At 53.8% G+C, this 22967-nt stretch overlaps 1 protein-coding gene across 12 annotated transcripts in view; it reads right to left on the bottom strand.

Moving 5' to 3' along the window:
* The window catches only part of Pcnt (pericentrin), a 98113-nt gene that overhangs the window by 31637 nt on the left and 43509 nt on the right, over positions 1-22967 (bottom strand). For 5 of the 12 annotated variants that reach the window (XM_058577308.1, XM_058577306.1, XM_058577310.1 and 2 more), the window contains exons 15-26: positions 16475-16594; positions 10851-11002; positions 10045-10187; positions 9549-9781; positions 8023-8188; positions 7135-7362; positions 5755-5787; positions 3303-3535; positions 2739-2855; positions 2611-2640; positions 1531-1866; positions 196-366 (exon numbers count right to left, since the gene is read on the bottom strand). In XM_058577308.1, the coding sequence (XP_058433291.1) occupies positions 196-366; positions 1531-1866; positions 2611-2640; positions 2739-2855; positions 3303-3535; positions 5755-5787; positions 7135-7362; positions 8023-8188; positions 9549-9781; positions 10045-10187; positions 10851-11002; positions 16475-16594 (1962 nt within the window). The remainder of the gene's footprint in view (positions 1-195; positions 367-1530; positions 1867-2610; positions 2641-2738; positions 2856-3302; positions 3536-5754; positions 5788-7134; positions 7363-8022; positions 8189-9548; positions 9782-10044; positions 10188-10850; positions 11003-16474; positions 16595-22967) is intronic. The other 7 variants (XM_046439197.2, XM_046439198.2, XM_058577311.1 and 4 more) reach the window with 6 other exon arrangements.

The raw sequence follows: 22967 nt of genomic DNA, 5'->3' as shown, positions 1-22967 counted from the left end.
TTAAAACCAAAAAGTATTAAAAATCATCTAATTTTCTAGCTGACTTAATAATTAATCAAAATAGCTCTGAAAATTTTAGAAATATAAAAAGTATCACCTAAAAGTGACAGAATTACAAAGGAGATAGCACACATTGGGCACATATCTTTTGACAATGCCAAATATGGGCACTGCTGCTGCCTGCACCACACTTGCCTGGCTCTCGTGCTGAAGCAGGGCCCTCTGCAGCGCCTCTGACAGGACCTCCGCGCCTTCCCGGGGGCTGCCCCTTGGAGGCATGGGACACCTGCCCTCGGGGGTCCTAGACTGCGGCAGCGGCACCAGTATCACGTCACTCCTCTGCTGTTCCTTTACTGCCTCTTCTTCCTATTTAAGAAAGAGGTGAAAATTTATTTTAGGCAGACACTTACAGAATCAAGGACCTCACTCTGCTGCCTCCATAACATAGACCATCCTGAGGTATCCTAAAGCAATGGGGGCCCTGCACTCACCTGTGCCCAGGGGCTCCAGACCACAGACACTAAACAGAACCCATCTGAGCTCCTGCTGAGACCCCCCCAACACTGGAGAGAGCCACAGGAGCACCATGATCCCACTGGGAGAGACCTTGGTGATCACTTGACAAGGCACAAAAACAGTCACTAGGCTATCTCCAATTCCAAAACACTAGAAAAAAACTGGCAAGAGGAAGGATATGGCTCACAGCACCCTCAACACATTTTAAGTGGGGGAAACATCACACACAGGGGGGCAAGAAGCTAGCACACCAACTTGTACAGGTGGTCGGACCTGGGGGGGAAAGCCACTTTCTTCACTCGCAGCACTAAGGAGCTCAGTGAATGTCTGCTGAGTGAATGAACAAAGGCACATGCAGGAAGTGCTGGATCAGGGAAGGATCTCCTGTGGGGCAAGGCTAAGCAGGACCACCAGGAAGCACAGGTGCTGAGGTGTCCTTCCCAGGGTGGTGAAACCAGGGCACCCTGTCCTTGGGGGTTCAGTCCCTCCCACCAGCACTCACAAGAACCAGGCAAGGCTGATGAAAACTGAGTCACCCTTGAACAAAATTCAGTCTGACTCTCAAGTTAGGCTGTTCTTCGGGCCTCATTTTTTAAGGGACGTTTTAACTTCCAGTGATATGAACTAAAAGTCAGAAGTTCAATTTCCACCAACCAAATGGTCAAAGGAAACAGTGCCACTTCCTGGGCAGTTAGAAGCTCAGGCCGCAATAAAGTGGGCAAGAGGTGAGCAACTAAGTCAGCAATGACTAAGCAATTAAGTGAGCAACTAAGCAAGCAAGAGGTGAGCAACTAAGTCAGCAATGACTAAGCAATTAAGTGAGCAACTAAGCAAGCAAGAGGTGAGCAACTAAGCAACTAAATGAGCAAGAAGTCAGCAACTAGACCAGTAAGAAGTGATCAACTAAGTCAGCAAGATATGAGCAACTAAGCGAGCAACTAAATCAGCAACTAAGTGAGTGACTAAGCAACTAAGCGAGCAACTAAGTCGGCAGGAAGTGAGCAAGACGCGAACCACTAAGCAGGCCACTGAGGACTCATGGTGCACTGGCTCCTGGCAGGTGGAGCATTGGGCAGAGTGGGAGTGAGGTGCTGCCCCTTGTGCACCCCGGCCATCCATTGCAGTCCTAGGATGCAGTTGCTTTACTTGTAGTTTTTTCACCATCTTTTTCTGTTTTTCCAGTTCTTCCTGGAGCTGGGCCACCTGTCTTTTGGTGTTGGCGTTTGTCTCCTCCAGATGTTTAATTTCTTCTTCCTGGATTAACACTTGCCTATCTGCCAACTCTTTCTTTATAACCAACTCATTAAATCCATCCGATTTTTCTCTCAACTTTTCTTGCAATAGTTCAATCTAAAACACAAAAAAGCACGAGAAATGAAACAGACTGTTGAACAGCAACCTCTCTTCCCAACAAAGAAAGCACACAACGCAAGTGACAGAAGTCTCTCCAGACCTCAGCTGCACAATGAAACCCACTCAAGAATGAGACCCAGGTTGAAGTTTCAGGAAGGGCACTCTCTCCTAACAAGAAGATCCATAAAAGCAATAATGTAAGACAAGACAAGTTAGTAGATTAAAACTTTCTTTGACAGAAAGGAATAGATTACTATTCGGCAACAAAAAGACCCCTTGAGGATGCAACCACCTGGGTGGCTCTCCAGAGAACCAGGGGGGAAAGCCAGTCCCCAGTGGCAGCATCCAAGACTCCACTACAGAATGCTCCAGAGACAGGGCGGGTCCGCGCTGCCAGGGGCACAGGGTACTGCAGGGCACATGGCTCTGTTCCACCGCAGCCCTGTCGGGTTCTGCAGGATGCAACCATGGAACAGGGTTCTCTCTGAGCCTTACTTCTTACCACCACACAGAACCCACCATCTCCTCAAAATAAGTTTAATTTTAAAAAAGAATAAGGAAATCACCTAGAGCCAGCTCAGACAAGAGGCTGCAGATAGTCACAGACCTGAGCAAAAGCCAAGAAAGCACCAAGACACAGGGTGGTGCATGTGGCCCCTGCTGGCCACACAGGTGAGGGAGCCGCAGCCAGCAGGGGGCATCAGCTGTGTAGAAGGGGCACAGGCGGCGCTGCCATCCTACCTCCTCATCCAGCTGTGCACACTGACGTCCCTGAGTCCACGGAGGGCAAAAATGTAAAGAGAGACAAAGCTTAGAAACACTCTCGAGATGGGCTCCCCAGAAGGCAGGGCCAACGGCCGCTTACCCACCTGACTGTCACAGGGGCCCAGGGGCCGCAGCCTGGCCACCTGGCGGAGCTGCCCCTCCAGCCTCTGGATTTCCTGCTGGAACTCTTCACGCTCATGCTCACGCTCAGCAGCCTGCTCCTGCAAGGACCACCCCAGGAGACCTGTGGCAGTTGGGCGAGGATGGCTGCCCCGCCGCACACGTCCACCCACCCAGTAATATGGGCTGCTCCTGGGCACAGCCCCTCTCATCCTGGTCCTTTTGTAAAAGGAGTAAGGTGAAGAGGGGCACCCCTCTAGCTGAAATGTGAAGGTGGCCTTTGAAACACTTGACACCACTGTAAGGGGCAGATGGAAGCCAGTCAGGAGAGATGGCCCTGGGCTCCCTGCAGGGGAAGGCCAGGTATACAGACACCTCTCAGAATCATCATCACGAAACACTGTCAGGACCCAAGAGCCCACAGAGTCGGCCACACAGCCATCTGCCTGCACAGGGGGCACTGGATGCCAGCTTGCAGGGTCCTGTGGCAGAAGCCACTGCTGTGAGGACCTAGTAAGGGAATATGGCTTACTGCCCAGGCTGCTTACGTCCATGAACTGCCGCTGGTTGCGCAGCTGCTTGTCCAGGGCAGCCAGTTGCTGCTTCAGGGCCACAGCCTCCTCCTCGGCCTGCCGGGCACAGCCACGGTGCTGCGAGAGCTGCTCCTCCAGCTCCAACTCTAACAGCCGCACCTGGGAGAGCAAGGCTGCGCGGTCCTTCTCTGCCTGCTCCCTGGCCTCCACCTGCTCCCTGGTTAGAGATTCCACTTCCTTCTTCAGTGCTAAAGAAGCCAAAAAAGAGACACGGAGGAGCCCCCTGACGGCACAGACTGTGCAGAGCAAGGCCCAGGCAGCAGGCGCCTCCTGCTGGTGACAACATGTGGCAGGCCTGGACATGGCTGCTCACGGCTGCCCAGGAAGGAGCAGTGGCCAGGGGTAGGGCCACAACATGAGCCCGTGGAGTTGGGTGGGCCTCCTCCCCTTCCTGAAATCGTTCTCTCCCATAGGGATGTGACGCTGCCAAGGCAGCAGCCACGGTGAGAATGAACGTCACCCCAAGGACAGCACAGCCCCTCGCCCTCTGAGCTCTCACCCTAACATACCCATGACTTGGCAAGACACCCTCTAAATCGAGATAAACCACCTCTGTAAGTAAAACTTACATGTCTTCAATGAAAACTGGTTAAAATAAAAAGCTTCAAAAGCCTGAGAACACACCCTGGGACCTCAGGGAGGTAGGGGCCAACTTCCTGGGAATCCTGTCTGCACTTCCAATTCTCCAAGGTGGGAAACAGAGCACGAGTTGGAGCCTGGCCCACAGGTGCAACTTGGTGCCTGCCCTGAGGCAGCACCGCTGGAAACCACCTGGATGGGCCACCACAGGTGCCAGAGACCTGCCCACAGCAGTGCCAGGGCTGTGACTCCGTCTTCGAGGAAAGCCATCAAGCAACTGATAAAACAAAAGCCACGGCTTGAACGTCTGCCCTCTTCAAAACTCAGGGTGAAATGTAACTGCCAACACGACAGTTTGGGGGAGGCCTCTAAGAGGGGCGGGCCTCAAGGGTTCCAACCCCACAGGCGGACTCAGGGCCTCCACAGAAGGGCTTTCAGGGGACCTTCTCTTAGCCTTCCACTTTCTGCCTTGACCTGCAAGGCACTGTCACAGGAGAAGGCAAAGGCTTCCCAGGCCTGCCAACACCTTTTCCTCGGATTCCCCAGCCTTCAGATCTGTGAGAGACCAGTTTCTATTATTTACAAATCACACAGCCCCGAGTGCTCAGTGAAAGCAACGTAAAACAGACTAGAACACTGGGTACAAAGCCTTCACCCACAGATTGAAACCACAGACTGATAAATATCTTGAGGGCCTGGGACTGTGGCTCAGTGGTAGAGCACTTGCCTAGCATGGGTGAGGCACTGGGTTTAATCCTCTGCAGTACATTAAAAATAAATAAACAAACAAACAAATAAATGGCTGAACTCTTAAAAAATAAAACAAAAACAAACACCTTGAAAAGGGGCCTTGCTTCAAGGCACAGTGGGCATACCTATAATCCCAATCACTCAGAAGGCTAAGGCAGGAGGATGGAAAATTCCAGGCCAGCCTCAGCAACTTAGTGAGATACAGCTAAAAATTTCATAAAAAGGACTGGGGATGTAGCTCAGTGGCAGAGAGCACCCAGCCCCTGAGGTGGGGGTCGGGGGCAGCTCAATCTCCAATACCTGAAGAAAAACAAAAGGGGACTTGCTGGTGGTGGATCCCGACTTCCTCCCCAAAACTGAAAGAGCAAGCATAACAAGCACTCTTATTGACATTCCACCAGTTTTGAAAGCTGTCAGTCTTTAACAGCACACTATCATCACCACCAAGGTAACATTCTCAAAGTCTCATGCTGGTAAGTAAGCAATTACAGTACATGAACCTTAGACATGCTATTGTGACCATGTCGTCCACAAGGCCTGGGCCCGACCAGCCCCAACACGAGCACCTTCAGGGCCAGTGCTGGAGGAAGGGACACAGGCCCAGCCCCTCTGCTGGGGACCTCCCAGGAGGCTGGGAGCAGGACCCACTCACCAAAACCGTACCTGCCCCAGAGCCCAGCACACACATCAGCACAGCGTAGCTTAGTGGCTGCAGCAGCTACGAGGAGTGCCTGCACTTGGCAGGAACTTTCTTTTTTTTTTTTTTTTAATATTTATTTATTTTTTTAGTTATCGGCAGACACAACATCTTTGTTGGTATGTGGTGCTGAGGATCGAACCCGGGCCGCACGCATGTCAGACGAGCGCGCTACCAGTTGAGCCACATCCCCAGCCCTTGGCAGGAACTTTCAAGAGAACAACTGACAGCTGTGGTGAATAAGTGCTGAAGACCACGTGTCATTTGATTTAATAGTCTGCCACAAAAGCGCTGAGATACTCTTCCTCTGTAGTAAATAATTCACAAAATTTGATGCAAACATAGGTACAGCACACAGCGATCATGCTTGTTTTTACAAACCTGGGTTCTCGGGCGCTGCAGTGACCGCAGTGCCTGCAAAGGGAGATGCAGAGCATCACAGAGGTGGGGCAGAAAACCTGCCTGAAGGGCAGGAGAAAGAGGCAGGCCAGCAGATCATCCAGGACACCACACTGCCCTCCTGCAGCCCTGGGGGTCGGGGCTGAGTGAGGAGCACAGATCAGTGAGAGAGGCATTTAAGACAAAAGAACAAAGCTGAAATAGAGCTGAAGTGACATATTCAAAGGGGGGAAGTCAGTTTAACTCCAGAAGTTCATAGTAAGAAGTGGAAATGGGCAAAGTATCAGAGGTAGAACAAGAGCCAATAAGCAGGAGATGTTGCGCCGTGACCAGTGAGGACCGTGAGCCTCACACTGCATGGACAGAGGGACTCCCACACAACACACTGGGCTGAGGGCCTGGAGGGAACTCAAAAGCCAAAGGATAACAGATGTGGGCAGACACCATGGGAGAGGCAAGGAGAATCCCCAGGTCCTCCGGAACTCAAGGAGGAGAAACAGCAAAGCTAAGGGCAAGCCCAGGGAAACAGGACAGAGAACAAAATGGAATGACAAAGCCAAAAGTTGGTCTGTGCTGGCCTCAAACTTGCAACCCTCCTGCCTTGGCCTCCCAAATCTCTGGGATTATAGGTATGCGCCAATGCACCCAATAAGCTAGTGGTTCTTTAAAAAAGAAAAAAAAAATTACATGAAAATTCATAGAAAATGGGTTGGATAGTGCATGTAACAAACAAGGGTCTCACACCAGGTACAGGTTTCAAGGACACCCCCCCAGCACGGTCACTCCAACAGGCAATAGAACAGCAGAGGGGCCCCGCCAAGGTGGCCCCATGGACAGATGTGGACATTTGTGAGACAGACAGACCCTTGTGTCCCACGTGGGACAGTGAGAGAACAGGTCAAGGGGGCCCACAGGGCGAGCCCCTCATATCCTGGGAAAGCCTTGGCGTCAGCAAGGAGCTGGCTCTGAAGAAGCTGCAATGTTCCACAAACACACCTCTCGAGCTTCTCATGTTCTGACTATTTTAATTCTTTAAGGCTAAAATGTCTGAAAGTCACTCCTGTCAAAACAACACTTCCCAAGTCAGGGTTGGTGTGACTGTGAGTAGCTCACATTTCAGGAGCTTCAACCTGCTGCCCAGGGACATCCTCACCTCCCAGGGGCACAGCACCAGCCGGGAGCTCACTGCCTGGGGACCTTCAGCCTGAGAGGGTGCTCCCACCACCCTGCCACCCCTCCACTGCCAGTGCCTGCTACGCTGGACTCCTGGACTCCTCAGAAGAGCCCCACGCTCCAGGTCTCATCTCCAGAAGGGCCACACTTCCTGGAATCTGGGCTCAGCTTCCCAACCCATATCCCTACCTGCTTCTCTTGTTTCCGCCTCAGCAGCCCAAGCTTCCCTCTGGCTCCGCAAGATGGAGCGCTCCTCCTGCAGGGCTGCCTTCTCCTGGGCGGCCTGCTCCAGCTGCCGCCCCAGGCTCCCCAGCTCCAGGACCAGCTGCTGCTCCGACTCCTCCTTGCGGCCCAGAGCCTCCTGCAGATCTGCTTTCTCCACTTTGAACCCTTCCAGGAGGCCTGAGGGGAGACCAACTGAGGCAAGTGTGCTCGGGGCAGGGCACATGCACCAAGGCGCCCACCCAGGACACGGCATGTGAGCTGGGAAGCAGGCAGAGGCCCACCCCGGAAGGAGGAGAGGCCTCCACGTACAGCTAGACCTGAGAAGCATGCCCGCCAGCACCCCACCCAGCAGAGGGGCAGCTGGGAGAGGAGGGCCGCGGCAGAGCACGGCACTGCCAGGAGCGAAGGCGTGCCACACCTAGGTGCAGCGCAGAGTAGGAGAGCTCAGCACCAAGTGCCGAGCCACAGCTCCAAGGCCCTCAGTCTTCAAAGAGCCCTGCCAGCATCAGGGGTGCCCAAACCATTGCGTTGGGCCCACACGCCCCTGTCTCCTCAAGAAACACCCACTGGTGCTCCAAAGCGGATTTACTTGAGTTATATACGTTGCTCTTTAAAATGCTACTCCTAGCCAAACGCAGTGACACACACCTGTACACCCGGCTACTGGAAAGGCTGAGGGTTGGGGATATGGCTCAGAGGTATAGGGCTCAGAGGTTGGGGATATAGGCTCTGAGTTCAGTCCCCAGTTCTAAAAAAAAAAAATACCATCTCCCTAGCGACTTCAACAGCAAAGCTGTCCCTACCTCTGCGACAGGGCCACACCCAGGCCAGGGGCCCAGCAGCCACACTCACCCTCAGCCCTGTGCAACTCCAGTGCCAGCTCGGCCCTGGCCGCCCGCTGCTCCCTCAGGCACTCCAGTAGCTCCTGGTGCTTCTGCAGGACCTGCGCCGTCTCCTCATTCTTATGGTTGAATTCCTTCTCAAAGCGAGAATGAATCTGACGAGCTTCCTCCAGCTGCTGAAACATATTTGAGGTTCAGAGCTGCATATCAGAAACCACCAAAGCTCATGTCCACACCAGCAGGAATCTGCTTCCATCCCAGGCCTCCGGCCACCAACAGCAGCAGGGCCAGGGCAGGACAAGGCACCAGGTGCATCCCTGCGCCTCCTGTCACCCAGGGCCATGTCACCAGGGTGGTATCCCACATGGCTGATGTCTCCCCAGCACGTGTGTCCAGTCTAGGGCTTCTGGGCCATCTGTAGGCTGAGGGGCCCAGTGGATCTCTGAACTCAGGATGCCTAAGGCCAGCTGCCACCTACAGACAGCCCTCAGTCTCCCTATCAGTTAACACAGCTCTAGCTGCTTCTGGGCCTACGGATATCCACTGGCCTCTAAGCAGATCTTTTGGTTCTTCCTTGAAAATGGCCCAGGGGTCGCGACATCTTTACCTCCAGCACCCGCTCTGCTGTAGTCACTTCCACCCACTTCCTACAGCCAAGCCCCACTCACCCACAAGCACATGGTGCCCAGCAGGAGGCCCCATCTGGCCCTAACCCTGCTCCCAGCCTCCTGTCCCCCATTCCTGCACGGGCGACACATGGCTACCGTGAAGTTCCACTGAGGACCTCGAGAAAGGGGCCCCCAACTCTCTCTCAGCAACCCCCCACGTTCCCACCCTGAAGAAGCATATTCTCTGCTGGGCGGGCTCCTAATGAAGACCACGGCTCACCCTGGAGCAAGCGGGCTCTCTTTTTACCCGGTCACTCGTGGGACAGCAGAAGGATCTACTTGTCAGAGACTAGCCACATGTGCCCAGCTCCTGGAGGACAGAAGGTGCCTGGGAGGACAAGGTGAAGAAAAGGCCCCCGCAGCCATGCCACACATGGACATGCCCAACTTGCCCAGAGAACCTAACCTGCATGAAGCCTCTTCAAGTTTCAGGGGGGGGGACAAAGCCTCTTCCTCCTGGTATCTCAGTGCACATTCAGTGTGGGATCACAACAACAGCACATCAAGTCAAAACAGCAGGTTTCTGATCTCAACTAACCACCTGAGGTTCCACATGTCCTCACAGCAGGCCTGCCTCCTCCAGACACAAGCACACGACTGCACGCTGCTGGGATCAGCAAAGGTAACCCACACGAAGGCCAGGCCCGCAAACCCAGGCTCGGGGAGTGTCTGACCCAACGCCCAGTGGAAAGGGGACAAGGAAAGCGTCCCGGACATCGGACCCACCTTCACAGGTAGCAGCGTCGGGCCATTAGAAATCCCGGGTCAACAGTGCTGGAAGAGCACGTGATGTCCCCGAGCTATATCACCGCATGCCCTATTCAGCCACTCTCTTACCTGCCAGCCTCAGGTGTGTCTCAGGCCTCACCTGTCTGGAGGAGTCCAGCGCCATCTCCAAGAGGCCGTCCACGGCCATGCCAAGGCTCTGGTAGACTCTTCTGATTGGCTGCTCACATTCCAGCGTACTTTCAGGGCTCATGAAAAAGCTCTCACACACATGACTGCTGATCTCAGCCACCGAAGACATCTCTGCACCCTCAGGCAAAGCTCTGTCCAACTCTAGCAGGGCTGCATCTGACCACATCTCCTCCAGGGGCGGAGCTACAAGATGAGCAAACTCAAACACCTATACACACCACCCAGTGAGCAAACCAGCCAGCCACAGCCCCAGCGCGTGCACACAGAGAACGTGGACCCAGCTCCTAAGTGAAACAGCGACCGCCACAGGAAGCAGGCAGCTCTGCCCTGGCCTGTCCCACCTCGCCTCCCTAAGAGGGGGCACTGGCAAGGAAAAAGAGCATCCTGGCACAGCAGCTCCTCCCCCAAGGCCCCAGACCCCTAGGTGAGCCACCCAGTGCTGGCACCTGCTGATGGGGCTTGGCCTGCCTCTGCCTGGTCCAGGAAGAGCCCCAGGCGCTCATCAATCCGGCTCTTCAGGGCAACAGCGGCCTTCAGTGTCTCTCCAAACACACCCAGCAGCCTCCTCAGGGCATCACGGAGCGCTCCCCTGAGGGCAGAGCACAGTCAAGCAGAGTTGCATCCAGCTTGAGGAGGCTACTAGCCAGCCTACAGGCCAGCCAGCGTCCAGTGGGCATGTGCCTTGGCACACAGAGGACAGCTGGCACACAGCCTATGTACTCGGAGAGGACATGTGGAAGACTTGCCTGCTGTCAGGGCAGGGAACTGATTCTGGGTGGGAGGAAGTGAGATCATGAGTCTTCGTGGGTTTTTCTTTTGTTTTTTGGTACCAGAGATTGAACCCAGGGGTGCTTACCCACTCAGCCACATCTCCAGGCCCATTTGTTTTTTATTTAGAGACAGGGTCTTACTAAGTTGCTTAGGGCCTTGCTAAGTTGCTGAGACTGGCTTTGAACTTGTGATCCTCCTGCCTCAGCTTCCCGAGCCACTGGGATTACAGACGTGCACCACTGTGCCAGGCTTCATGGTTTTTTGTAATATAAAACATGAAGATATGACAAAGCAAGGTGGCAGGTATGCAGGCATCTGCATGCTCCCAAGTACTCTTAGTGTGTGAAGAAGGGTGTGGCCAGGGTTTACGCCCACCAGACCTCCACCTGCACAGCAGCCCCACAGAAGCACAGTGGGTCTAGGGAGGCAGCCACAATGGCCAGGCAACTGAACAGGAGGTGGGGTGAGGGGACATGCTGACCTTTCGCTCTGAGACAGGTCCACATCCGCCCTGAGCATGGAGACAAGGGTGGCACCCTCTTGGTTCTCCCTCTCACGCCTCTGCCGTAACCTCTCAAGCTCAGCCCGGCACTCCTCCACCTCCTGGGTTAAGGACAGGACTTGGCCTTTCAGCTGCAGAGAGAAGTTGCCAAACCTCAGTGAGACGATTTAGTCAGAACAGCGTCTACAAGAAAGTCCCATCCTCACTTCCTAGGCTGCATGTGAAAAAAAACGCTAAAGGTGAATGAGGGTGATTAGAGAGGAAAATTAGTGACACGGATTCCTTCCTTCCATTATCCACCAATTACAAAAAAAGAATATATAAATAACCCCAATCTGCACTGCCACCAGGGGAAGGAAGGGACAGATTTGTCAAATTCACCTCACAAATACAACTCAAAATCCCTGCATCTGGTCATTCACAATAAAAAATTAGTTGCCAAGCAGGCAAAAATTCTTCTTATACCTGTTAAAAAGCAGACAACAAACCTCAAAACCTCAGCAGCTCAGCAGAAGGGGCCAGGAGGAGGTGGGTTGGCACCAGCTTTCTCGGACTCCCTGGGGCTGCCCCAAGCACTGGCCAGAGAACTCAGCCACTTTTCTGTGTCACTTAGAAAAGATGAAGATAAACACACCAGCTGGAGCCCTCAATCCACGGGTCTCTGCCTTGTGCCAACTGCCAGTGACAGGGACTTCCCGGGACTAACCCACTGAGGTGCACACCGGCACCGGCCACACAGGAGAGGAAAGTGCCACAGAGCACTGCCTTGCACGGGGCAGAGATGCCAGGCCAGAAGCCATGCACATGCTTTCGCTGTGGACAGCCCAGGTGGCCATCCACCCACAGGGCAGGTACAGGACAGTGTCGGGCCAGCAGGTTCCAGCTCAGGAACAGAGGGGAGGAGCCAAAAGCAAGTGGCCACCAGGAGAGAAGTCATGCACCATGACAGCTCAAAACCGGCAGCACATTTCCACCCTGAGGGTGAGCAGCCGTGGGGTCACCGAGCCTGGGCAGGGAGGTCAGAGGAGGCCCACAATAACATCAGACACTGAAAACAGGCCAGCGTTCCTCATTACAAGGTTACAGAGTGCCGTGGAGAAGAAACAAAAAATAAAACTTCTAGAAAACCACCGAAGAGACCAAGACAAAGACATAGGCGTCTGGGAAAATCAAACAGGGAATTTCAGGTTTCAAGGTGTCAAACAATGACCAAAGACAGAAGACGAGCAATGTATCAAAATGCTATCAGCACAGGGAACTGTGTCCCAGGTGGCTCAAGACAGGGCTATAGGCCCAGCCACTGGTGTGTAACAGTGGATGGTAGACGGTGGACAGCTAGCTATAGGCCAGGGAGCTCCTAGGCAAGGTCAGTCCTACCAGTAGCCACACAAAGAGCTAATGTCCACTTGCTGATCCCATCCTGCCCGCAGGTGGGGGTAACAGTCTTCGAGTTCATTGACCAAAAAAAGCAGTGCAGGTGAGCATCTCAACACAGCCACGTTAAAAGACAGAAAATAAAAATAACCCTACTAAAATGCAGTCAGGAAATGAGTACTTTAAAGTCTTCCCGAGAAATTAACTTTCAGAAGGATTTTAAGAAAATACTTATTTCAAGCCATTCTAATTTTGCCCAAATCCTTCCAGAAAAAAGAGAGGGGTGGAGAATACTTGTCACTCATTTTATGAATCTGTACCATAAAAGAAAAGGGAACTATAGGTCAAGCAGAATAAAAGCTACAGGTGCAAAAGCATAAAAAAAGAATACTAGAAGGGACTGGGATTCTGGCTCAGCGACAGTGCACTTGTCTGGCATATATGAGGCACTAGTTTGATTCTCAGCACCACATATAAATAACTAAATAAAGGTCTATCAACACCTAAAAAAATAAATAAATAAAGGGGTTTTTTGTTTTAAAAAAAAAAAAAGAATACTAGAAAATAGAATCCAGTGGGGTCCATGAAAATCATGCTCCAGCTCAGCTCATCACAAAGACTCAGGTTGGTTTCTACACAATGTTAGGACCAATTATTGCAGCTCACACATGCCCAGACTGAATGAAGAAATGCAGTGCCAAATGCACAAGCAAATAAATTTAATACCTACTCACGGTTTTAAAAAAAAAAAAAATCCATCACAAACCAAGAACAGAAGGAGCCTTCTTTAACCCAGAAAGACACCTGCACAGACACTGCCCCAGAGGACATGAACTCCTCACCCAGGGAAAGGCCTGTGTGAGCAACCGCAGTGCCAGCTCCAGAACCTGCATGTAAACCCAGCACCTAGAGCCAAGTCTGCAAAAGGAACCCAGGGCTGAGCCAGCAACGACAGGCTGTTCTGAAACCCCTCTTGGCAGCGTGAAAGCCCACTTCCAGTGCATCTCCAAGCCCTGACTGGACACGGGAGTGAAGGGCTCAAAACCCCAGGGACTCACCTAACAGGGCAGCGCCAGCCCTCCTCACGCCCTCCACGCAGGGAGGAGCTGGCCATGACTGATTGTGAGTTGAGCTTGGAGAATGACTGTGGCAAGCAGGGGAAGGCGCCCAAGCAAGGATAGAGGGAAAGGAATGGAACCGAATCCATCAATCAAATCACACTCACAAAACGTCCAAGAAGAAAAAAACACATCAGAAAAAAATCCAGACTATATGAAGAACTGCCATAAGTCTGCAAAAAACAGACCAAAAAAAAAAAGACAAAAGACACAAGCCAGTATTTCACAGAGATGAAACACAACAGGCATAAACACGTTGACAGGTGCACAATCCTATTAGCACACCAGGGGGCACACATTCAGACCCCCAACACACCACCACACAGCCGTGAGCTGGGAGTGGCAAGCAGGCCCCACAGGTGAGGGGCAGGTACGGGCAGCTAGGGGAGACAAGCTGGGAGCCACCTCACAACAGAGCTGCATGACCTGACCAAGGGAAGAGCACCAACACCAGACCTACAGTGCACCCCTAGAGGAGCTCCAGGGGGCATGCAGGGAAAGCCCAGCTAGAAAGCAGGACCGCCAAAGCACACAGGGCACCGCGTGGGGCAAGGGGCCACCAGGGAGGGAAGGGGAAGTGGGCACATGTCACACAGGAACGAGAGGCTACTGGGAGAGAAGGGGCACAGGCATCGCATGGGTACCAGGGGCCACTGGGGAAGGACAGCGGTGCAGCTTCACACACACCATGGTCTGCGCCCGGAAGAGGCGATCACAGACACCCTTGTATGAAGACCACAGCAGGCAGAATTAGACAGGAGTGGCAGGATGTCAGCACAGCAGTTCTGCTAGAGGGAAAGGGCCTGAGCTCAGAGAGGGCCACGGTGGGCTGCAGAGCCCAAGCGCCAGGACACCAGGACATTCACTATGTGTTTTAAATGCTTGCAGGATCATTTTGCAATACAAACAATATGTTCAGTGTCCGGTCTGCCTGAGGAGCAACTGCAGACAGGCTTCCTGGCACACCACAGCCTGTGCCGACAGGGAACCACGGCCACGTGCCCTTGCCTGTGCCACTCACCGCAGGGCTCCTGACCATCTCCAGGTGCTGGCACCGCCCATACCCCCCCACCCGCAGTGCCCACTGGTTAAGGGCTGACCATGGCGTCAACTTTACAATTTCTTTCTAAATTTAGAATTTAACTTTGGCTGTCTGTGTATTTCTGGTACCTGGGTTTTGGACCCAGGGTGTTCCTCCACTGAACTACATCCCAGCCCCTTATAGTTGTGTGTGTGTGTTTTAATTTTGAGACAGGATCTTGGCCTCAAACTTGTGATCTTCCTGCCTGCCTCAGCCTCCTAGGTAGCTGGTTAACTGGGCTACTACTTAGAAAAAAAAAAATGTTTCTTAGTTGTAATTGGACACAATACCTTTGTTTCATTTACTTTATTTTTATGTGGTACTTAGGATCAAACCCAGTGCCTTGTACGTGGTAGGCAAGCGCTCTACCACTGGGCCACAACCCCAGCCCAGCTAATTCTTTTTGTTGTTGTTGTTACAATTATTTTTGTCGGTAACTGGGTCATAAAACTGCATGGATCTTGACTAATAAAACTTCTAACCCCACTTACCCATGAGCTGTATTTTTTTTTTTAACAGAATAAGTAGCTTTTCAGGGATGTATACATGGGTCATAGCAGAAATGCCTGCTCCCAGCTGGGTGTGGTGGTGCACACCTATAATCCCAGCAACTCAGGAGGCTACGGTAGGAGGATCAAGTTCAAAGCCAGCTTCAACAACTTAGCAAGGCCCTAAGCAACTGAGCAAGACCCTGTCTCAAAGTAAAAAGTTTTTAAAGGGGCTGAGGATGTGGTAGGCACCCTTGGTTGAATCCCTGGAGAGGGGGAGAGTTTGAGGGAGGGTGGGAGGGAGAGGGAGAGGGGTGGGGAAGGAGGAAGAAACAAGGCAGCTCCTTTAGGAAGAGGTCTCAGACGTACTCTGGAAGGCCTCCGTCCCTCAGAGTCCGGGGGCTCGGATGAAATTACCCCCCACAGCCTCACTGGTACTGCTACCCCTTGCCCCCACCAGTGGCCCTGAACAAGGCCACTGGCTTCCACACAAGAGGAGCCTCTGAGCTGGGAAGAGGTCCCTTGGACTGTTGCTGCTGACTGACCACTGCCACGATCCCACAGAAACCTTCCGCCAGTGTTTGCAGTCAGACGAGCTGCTTCTCAGCAACCGCAGGATCTGGAAGTCGGGAAGGTGCTTCCCCAGGCCCCAGAGCCCTGAGGATTCAGAAGCGAGAACACTGGCATCCCCAGGACAGTACCTGGCACGCACGCACTAGCACACTCACCTCCAGTTCCTTGTGAGGTCAAGCCCAGCGCCCTGCACTGCAGCAAAGCCAGGGAAGAGGTGGAGTGAGAGACCAGCAGGGGCTGTGGCCACACAGCGTGGAAACAGCCACACCTTCCAACACAGCAGCAAGAACCAACCTCCTGACTCACAACAGGCAGAGGAACTCACAGGCCTTTCTCCAAAGAAGAGACAAAAGGACACTAAGGACAGGAAAAGACGCTCAGCATCACACCACTAGGGAAAACCACAGCGAGCCACTGCGTCACACCCATCATCAATGGCTGCCACCAGCAAAGCACAAGATAACTGGGTAAGGGCTGGAGGGACAGAACCCTGGGGCGCGCTGGCAGGAGAGAGTGAGGAACGGTCATGCTGCAATGGCTAAACACAGCGCCACGCACGGGACACAGCAACCCCTCCGACGTTGGCCCAGAAGACCTACGGGCTGGGTCAGCGTTCCCAGCAGCATCACGCAGGACCACAGGAGACAGGGCAACGGCCTGCCACCCACTCCAAGAAGGAATGAAGCTGCACACAGTGGCACCGCTCAGAGGACCCAAGGGGCTGTGTGAGTCGAAGGCTCCAGTCACCGAAGGACCAGCCCTGCACGAGTCCAGGACCGTGAAGCCCACGAGCAGCCAGATCCCAGATGGGAAGAAGAGCGGGGGTGTTAGGCTGTGGGGGACCTGAGTCCTCCCATGGAGAGCATGATCCAGGTGTGTGCGGGGCAGGGTCACGCGGGGCTGGAGGTGAAGCTGCTCATGCAGAAAGTGCTCCCTGCCACTGAGCGGTACCCCCCCCCCACCACACACCTGCTGAACCTGGCTGTCCTCCTGGGGCTGCAGAGGCTTGCTCCTCCTTTGGCAGAGAGACCGCGCCTGCTCACTCTCCTGTTCACACGCCGCAGGCTCCTGCTCACTCTCCAATGCAGCCTGTGTGAAGGACATTAACACCAACGTCAGTGTGTTGACCTGGGAAAGGAGCACCCACTTCTCTGCAGCTCACTAGATTCCAGCACATTCAGGGAGCATCTCCTGAGCCCCTCTCCCCACAAGACAGTGCCTGCCACCTGCCACCCAGGCAGGCACAGGCTCACATGAAGTCCTCGAATCACAACCAGGAGGACAGAGTCCTGTCCTGGGATGCAGCTGCAGCCCCTGTGTGCTGGTGGCCAAGATCATCTGAGATGGTCACAACAGGAAATCATCCACCATCAAGGGGTCATGGTCATGACAATACTAGATAGTCAGACACCAGGGTTCCTTCAGCTTTAAAAGGTATACAACTCTTTTTTCCTAAGTGAAAAGTGTTTTTAAAGTTCACTTAGATGAATTAACATAGCATTGAAACAATCTCTTTTTTTAAAAAAGAAAAACCATATAAGAAGTGCTTCTAGAAGGCCCCAAACACTGTGGAGTCACCTTACTCAGAACTGAGGGGCCTCGGAGAGGTCTGCAACAATCCAAAGAGCATCACTAAAACATGAAGACCAAGCCACCACCAGAGGAACAGGCTCCAGGGTGTCTGAGCTCTCCCAACCATCCTCTGCACCTCTGAAGAGACTTGAGAACCAGTGCCCCCAGGGTTCATGGGGATGGGACAGACTGAAGCACTGTGGAGCCTGGCAGTGGCCACTACACCCGCCCAGGGCTGGTCTCCCAACCCAGGCGGGGCTCATGCTCCACAGGCCCAGAACCCTCAGCAGCAACTGTCAAGATCGGCTCCAGGTGGCAATATCAAGAAGCGACCAAGGGTTGGAGCTGGGGCTCAATGGTAGTGCACTTGCCTGGCATGTGTGAGGCACTGGGTTCGATTCTCAGCACCACATATAAATAAGTAAATAAAATAAAGGTCTATCAACAACTAAATAAATATTTTTTAAAAAAAGAAGCTGACCAAAAATGCAAACGTAAATCCTTGAGGACAGAGCCCCCCAAAGCAGGGCCTGGGAAGGTGCAGGCAGTCCCCTGCAGTGGCAGCTCCACCACCTAGGAAGGAACACGAGGTAGGGTGGTGAATGAGGCCACACCCCACCTGCACACAAGCCCCTCAGTAACAGGTGAGGGCTATACAAAGAGCTCCAGAGACACCCTGGGCTGCAGACGGAAAGCGTGATCACTGAACAGAAGGATCCACTAGGGAGTCCTCAGGAGATGTGAGCAGGCAGGTCAGCCCACTGAAGTCCAGAGACACCCTGGGCTGGAGACGGAAAGCGTGATCACTGAACAGAAGGATCCACTAGGGAGTCCTCAGAAGATCTGAGGAGGCAGAGGTCAGCCCACTGAACCCCAGAGACATCCTGGGCTGGAGATGGAAAGCGTGATCACTGAACAGAAGGATCCACTAGGGAGTCCTCAGGAGATCTGAGCAGGCAGAGGTCAGCCCACTGAAGTCCAGAGACATCCTGGGCTGGAGACGGAAAGCATGATCACTGAACAGGAGGATCCACTAGGGAGTCCTCAGGAGATCTGAGCAGGCAGAGGTCAGCCCACTGAAGTCCAGAGATATCCTGGGCTGGAGACGGAAAGCATGATCACTGAACAGGAGGATCCACTAGGGAGTCCTCAGGAGATCTGAGCAGGCAGAGGTCAGCCCACTGAAGTCCAGAGACACCCTGGGCTGGAGACGGAAAGCATGATCACTGAACAGGAGGATCCACTAGGGAGTCCTCAGGAGATGTGAGCAGGCAGGTCAGCCCACTGAACTCCAGAGACACCCTGGGCTGGAGACGGAAAGTGTGATCACTGAACAGAAGGATCCACTAGGGAGTCCTCAGGAGATCTGAGCAGGCAGAGGTCAGCCCACTGAAGTCCAGAGACACCCTGGGCTGGAGACGGAAAGCGTGATCACTGAACAGGAGGATCCACTAGGGAGTCCTCAGGAGATCTGAGCAGGCAGAGGTCAGCCCACTGAAGTCCAGAGACACCCTGGGCTGGAGACGGAAAGCATGATCACTGAACAGGAGGATCCACTAGGGAGTCCTCAGGAGATGTGAGCAGGCAGGTCAGCCCACTGAACTCCAGAGACACCCTGGGCTGGAGACGGAAAGTGTGATCACTGAACAGGAGGATCCACTAGGGAGTCCTCAGGAGATCTGAGCAGGCAGAGGTCAGCCCACTGAAGTCCAGAGACCCTGGGCTGGAGACGGAAAGTGTGATCACTGAACAGGAGGGTTCACTAGGGAGTCCTCAGAAGATCTGAGCAGGCAGGTCAGCCCACCTGAAGTCAGGTCAGCTGACGCCATCCGCCAGGGAACAGAAACACTGAGGACTGAAGGGCATGGCCCACAGCTCACAGGCCCGAGGGCACCTTCACACAGCCCAGGAGGAATGTCAGAGTCCCCAGAGAGCACAGAGGAGGGGGGGGGGCAGACAGCTGTCATGAACTTGTGAAGAGGGAGGGGGACTGCAGATATGATGGTAAGGGGGATCTCCCCGAGCAATGCCCTGAGTACAACACAGGTCAAGCCAGGTGACTGCCACAGGAACTCCCAGAGGGGCCTGAGTGCAGCAGGAGGCCGACATGCCCCTCCTTGGGTCCCACAGATTAGAGTGGAACCCCCATCAGAAACCAATGCTGCATTCAATGTGTGCAGAGATTTTATATCCAAGAAACCACCTTCCACAAATGAAAAAGAAACTATGCCTCTGCCAAACAGCAGCAGCAGCAGCAGCAGCAGCGAATCCCCACTGGCAGACTGCCCTACCAGAAATGCTACAGAGAGTCCTTCAAGTAATTGAAATGGAACCTACAAGAAGACACTGGGCAGAAGTGAAGGTGACGACGGGGGTTGAGCACACAAAGCAAAACACATGCAGTCTTGTTCAGGGTTCACTCTTGCCTTGTTCAGACCCTCTTGCCCAGTGTGGCAGTTCCCATCAGCACCTAGGTCATCAACACCAGAAACCCCTGGGTCTAGGTCTCCAGCGCGGGGAAGCCCAGGGCAGGCTGTGAAGAGCCTAGACAGAAGCAGCCATCAGCCTGATATGTGTGAAGACAAACCCTGTTCAACAGTGCTGGCCCAAAGGAGGGAGGAGAGAGCCGGAGCATGTGAACCAAGACTGCTCTGGGAAGGTGTTCCTGGAATGCCCGGGGCAAGCACTCAAATGCTTTAAAAACCTCAAGAAAATCAGAATGAAAAGAAGGCAGGATGAAAGACCCCAGAAGCAGATAACAGCGGGCACTAAAGTGCGCGCGGTGAGGCCCCAGGTGAGGAGGTGGGTGGAACAGTGGCAGCAGGGGAAGGGTCTGCTTAGGGAGTGAAGTGTTCTAGAACCAAGACAGTGCTCAAGTGTGGATGCACTAAAAGCCACTGAACTGTGGTTGAAGAGCGAGAATGAATTTTATGGTTTGTAAATTTTATCTCAAATACACAACATGCCTGCAATGAAAACTGACAGTACCAGATAATTAGTGTCCTCCTGGTGCCAGGGCAGGCTCCTCCCAAAGAGAAGCCCCCATGGCTGCTGCCCTGCCAAAGCAGTAAGCAAGACTCAGTGCTGACAGCCCCTTCTCAGCAGAGAACTGAGCTAAGCAGCAACGTTGAACTGCAAGCGCCTGTCGACGGTGACCTAGAAAAGCTCCCTGTCTGAGAGAGTGAAACTGTTTTAGCATCGTATGTGAAAACTGAGAATGAGATCTTTTCCTCTGTCTGCAGCGGTTGAGGGCAGTATCGGGACAGTCCAGCAGCTGTGGGCCCTGGAGGACTGGAGGGCTGGAGAGGGAGGCCCCAAGTATCCTGCTCTCTTTCTCAAGGTGGTGCGTGGCCCGGTTCCCATCAGCACCTAGGTCATCAACACCAGAAACCCCTGGGTCTGGGTCTCCAGGGCGGGGAAGCCCAGGGCAGGCTGTGAAGAGCCTAGGGGTCCTGCCGGGGACTGCAGGTGCCAAGGGAGCCCAGACTCCCTACCTAGTTGCAATCATCAGAATGCAGGCTCCCATGGCAAGTTCTAGACGTCACTTCTGACTAACAGGCATCACTTCATAATCATTCCTTCTTCAGATGGTTCTGATCACATCTCTGCAAGCAGTTTTGGCTGTGGCAGGTGCAAGCCTTCCCAGCCAGCCTGTTCTCGCCAACCAGGAGGGAGCTGCAGCTGCCTGAGAGGCAAGGCTGACAGCTGTGCATGTGTGTCCCCCAGCGGTGGGTGGACTCAGGCGCAACCCACCTGAGGCCCACAGGCGTGCCAGGCCCACCCTGATAAGAACCCACCCAAAACATCCCCATTCCTTTTGGAGGACCCTGGCAGGAAAAGGCCACCCTGGGGTGCACGTGGAGTTTGCCGTCAGGAGCTGAGCAGGGCCAGGCTTTAAGCGTGTCCTCAGCGTCCTCCACCAGCTGGGGCTGAACTCGGTGCTTCTCTGAAAGTGCTTCTGAGGCATAAAACACTTTTTTCACGGGAAAATCTTGTGTCCATGCCGAAAGTGTAAAAGCAGACCTGAGCAAGGTTGCCTTGGGAGGCTGAAGTATGGTCCACGAGTACCAGCCCCCACAAGGCCCCAAGAGCCTCAAACTCCATCCCACAGACAGTCTGGGCTTCAGTGTCACTGACCGTGGGCAGGGCGCAGAGGTGACTCTAGAGGAGCCTGGCAGGAAAGGCCAGCCTCAGGGCCTGCAGCACAGAAGGCAATGCTGAACCCAGGCCTTCTACTGGAGGTCAGATTGGGGCACTTACTGCCTGCCCTGTCCCCGGGAGGCTTGAGCAGTTAGACACACAGATAGACCGGTGGCAAGGCACAGAGCTCCCACAGTGGCAGGCAAACTGGCCTCCCTCAGACATCAGGCTATTCCGCCCAGCAAGACCCCTGCCTGGGCCAGCCCCATAGCAGGACAGACATGCAGCCCAGTGTGGCAGTGCCCTTCAGGAGAGGCCCCGCCCTAGCAGACCCTCCACAGACTGCATTTCCATCTCCAGCCTGGATCATTACTTCAACTCACCTGTCCTAAAGGGTCAGCCAATAATGAGAAGGTGTGTTTTTAAAAAGTCATTCTCAGGTTTTTCTGAAACTCCACATAATCACAGAAGATACATATACCTGAGTCATTCAAGAGCCAGGCGGATGCACCTGGAGGGGAGCTAGGGTGGGGAGCTGGCCAAGAGTGCAGGAAGACCTTGGGTCCACACCACGGCTGGCCACGGCTTCTCTCCACACTTGCAAGACTGACTTATGAGCAGACCTGGCTGTTGCCCAAGAGCAGCAGCTGCCCACAGTGGCCACTGGCACTCACAACTCCCTTCTGCACTCAGACCTCTTGCTGTCACCATCAGAGGCTTTTCCACAGGACACAATTTCCAGCAAAAAAAAAAAAAAAGAGCTTACGTTTTTAAAGAACGCTGTTCTCGAACACACTCTGAGTGGCAGTCACTTGAAGTCATCGACCGCCTCACACACACAGGCCAGGCGAGACTGCTGATAAACAACTCTGCTCCTCAGACAGGTGCAAGATTATTTGTGGCCTGGGCAGAGCATGGCCACATGGCAAGAACAGCATGTCCCTGCTATTTTGGGACAATGGCCTTGGCATGCCAGGGGACACCCTGCATGGTTCCTATAATGGCTGAGGTCAGAACTGGAGGGACACCAGAGGAAGTATCCCACGCACCTGGCAGGTCTGACCTCACCTGCAGACTCACCCACAGGGTAGAGAACAGAGAGCCCCCAATCACTGCCATAGGCAAGAACTTCAAGAGGCAGCACGCACAAGGCCATGTGGACCCCAATCCCATGAGTACAGCAGGAAGAGGCAGGGGCTCATCAGGACTCAGGCCACAAAGGCCCTGTTGGCGTCTCAGACAGACCAGGCCAAAGTCCCCACTGGGCACTGAGGCACCAGAACTGGTGTGCACCTGCTGGGTGGCAGGACAAGGGGTCATCAAATTATCTGATTTCAGCATACTCACTTCCCCATAGCCCAGCTGCTTCTGCCTGTGAGATCCAGACACCTTCGATCACATAAGAGGCGTCCGTCACGCACATCCCCCGGGATAAGAAAATGGCCCCAAGATGGGGAGAGCGCTCGGTGATGGTCCTGAGCACTGCGCACCTCGGCAGGGAGCAGAGGTGCTGAGCCGGGAACAAAGGCCACACACAGTGTGGAAAGGCCTACAACTCCTGGGCGTGGGGAGCCACTCCAAATGCACACACCCGTAAGTCCTGATGCACCTGGCGGTCTGAAAGATCAATGTAGTCTGGCACGTCACTCGTGACTCGGGCTTTTCACCCCCCCCACCCCCCACCCTGGACAACAAGGTGTGGCCCTAGGAGTAGGCGGCACCCAGAGGGGTTGAGCTACACTCACCTGTT

This window comes from Marmota monax, unplaced genomic scaffold (genome assembly GCF_021218885.2).
Source record: "Marmota monax isolate L192 unplaced genomic scaffold, Marmota_monax_Labrador192_F-V1.1 WCK01_AAM20220418_F8-fsc00125, whole genome shotgun sequence".
Lineage (NCBI taxonomy): Eukaryota > Metazoa > Chordata > Mammalia > Rodentia > Sciuridae > Marmota > Marmota monax.
The sequence above is the reverse complement of the archived record's forward strand: the minus strand, read 5'-3'. Positions and strand labels throughout refer to the sequence as shown.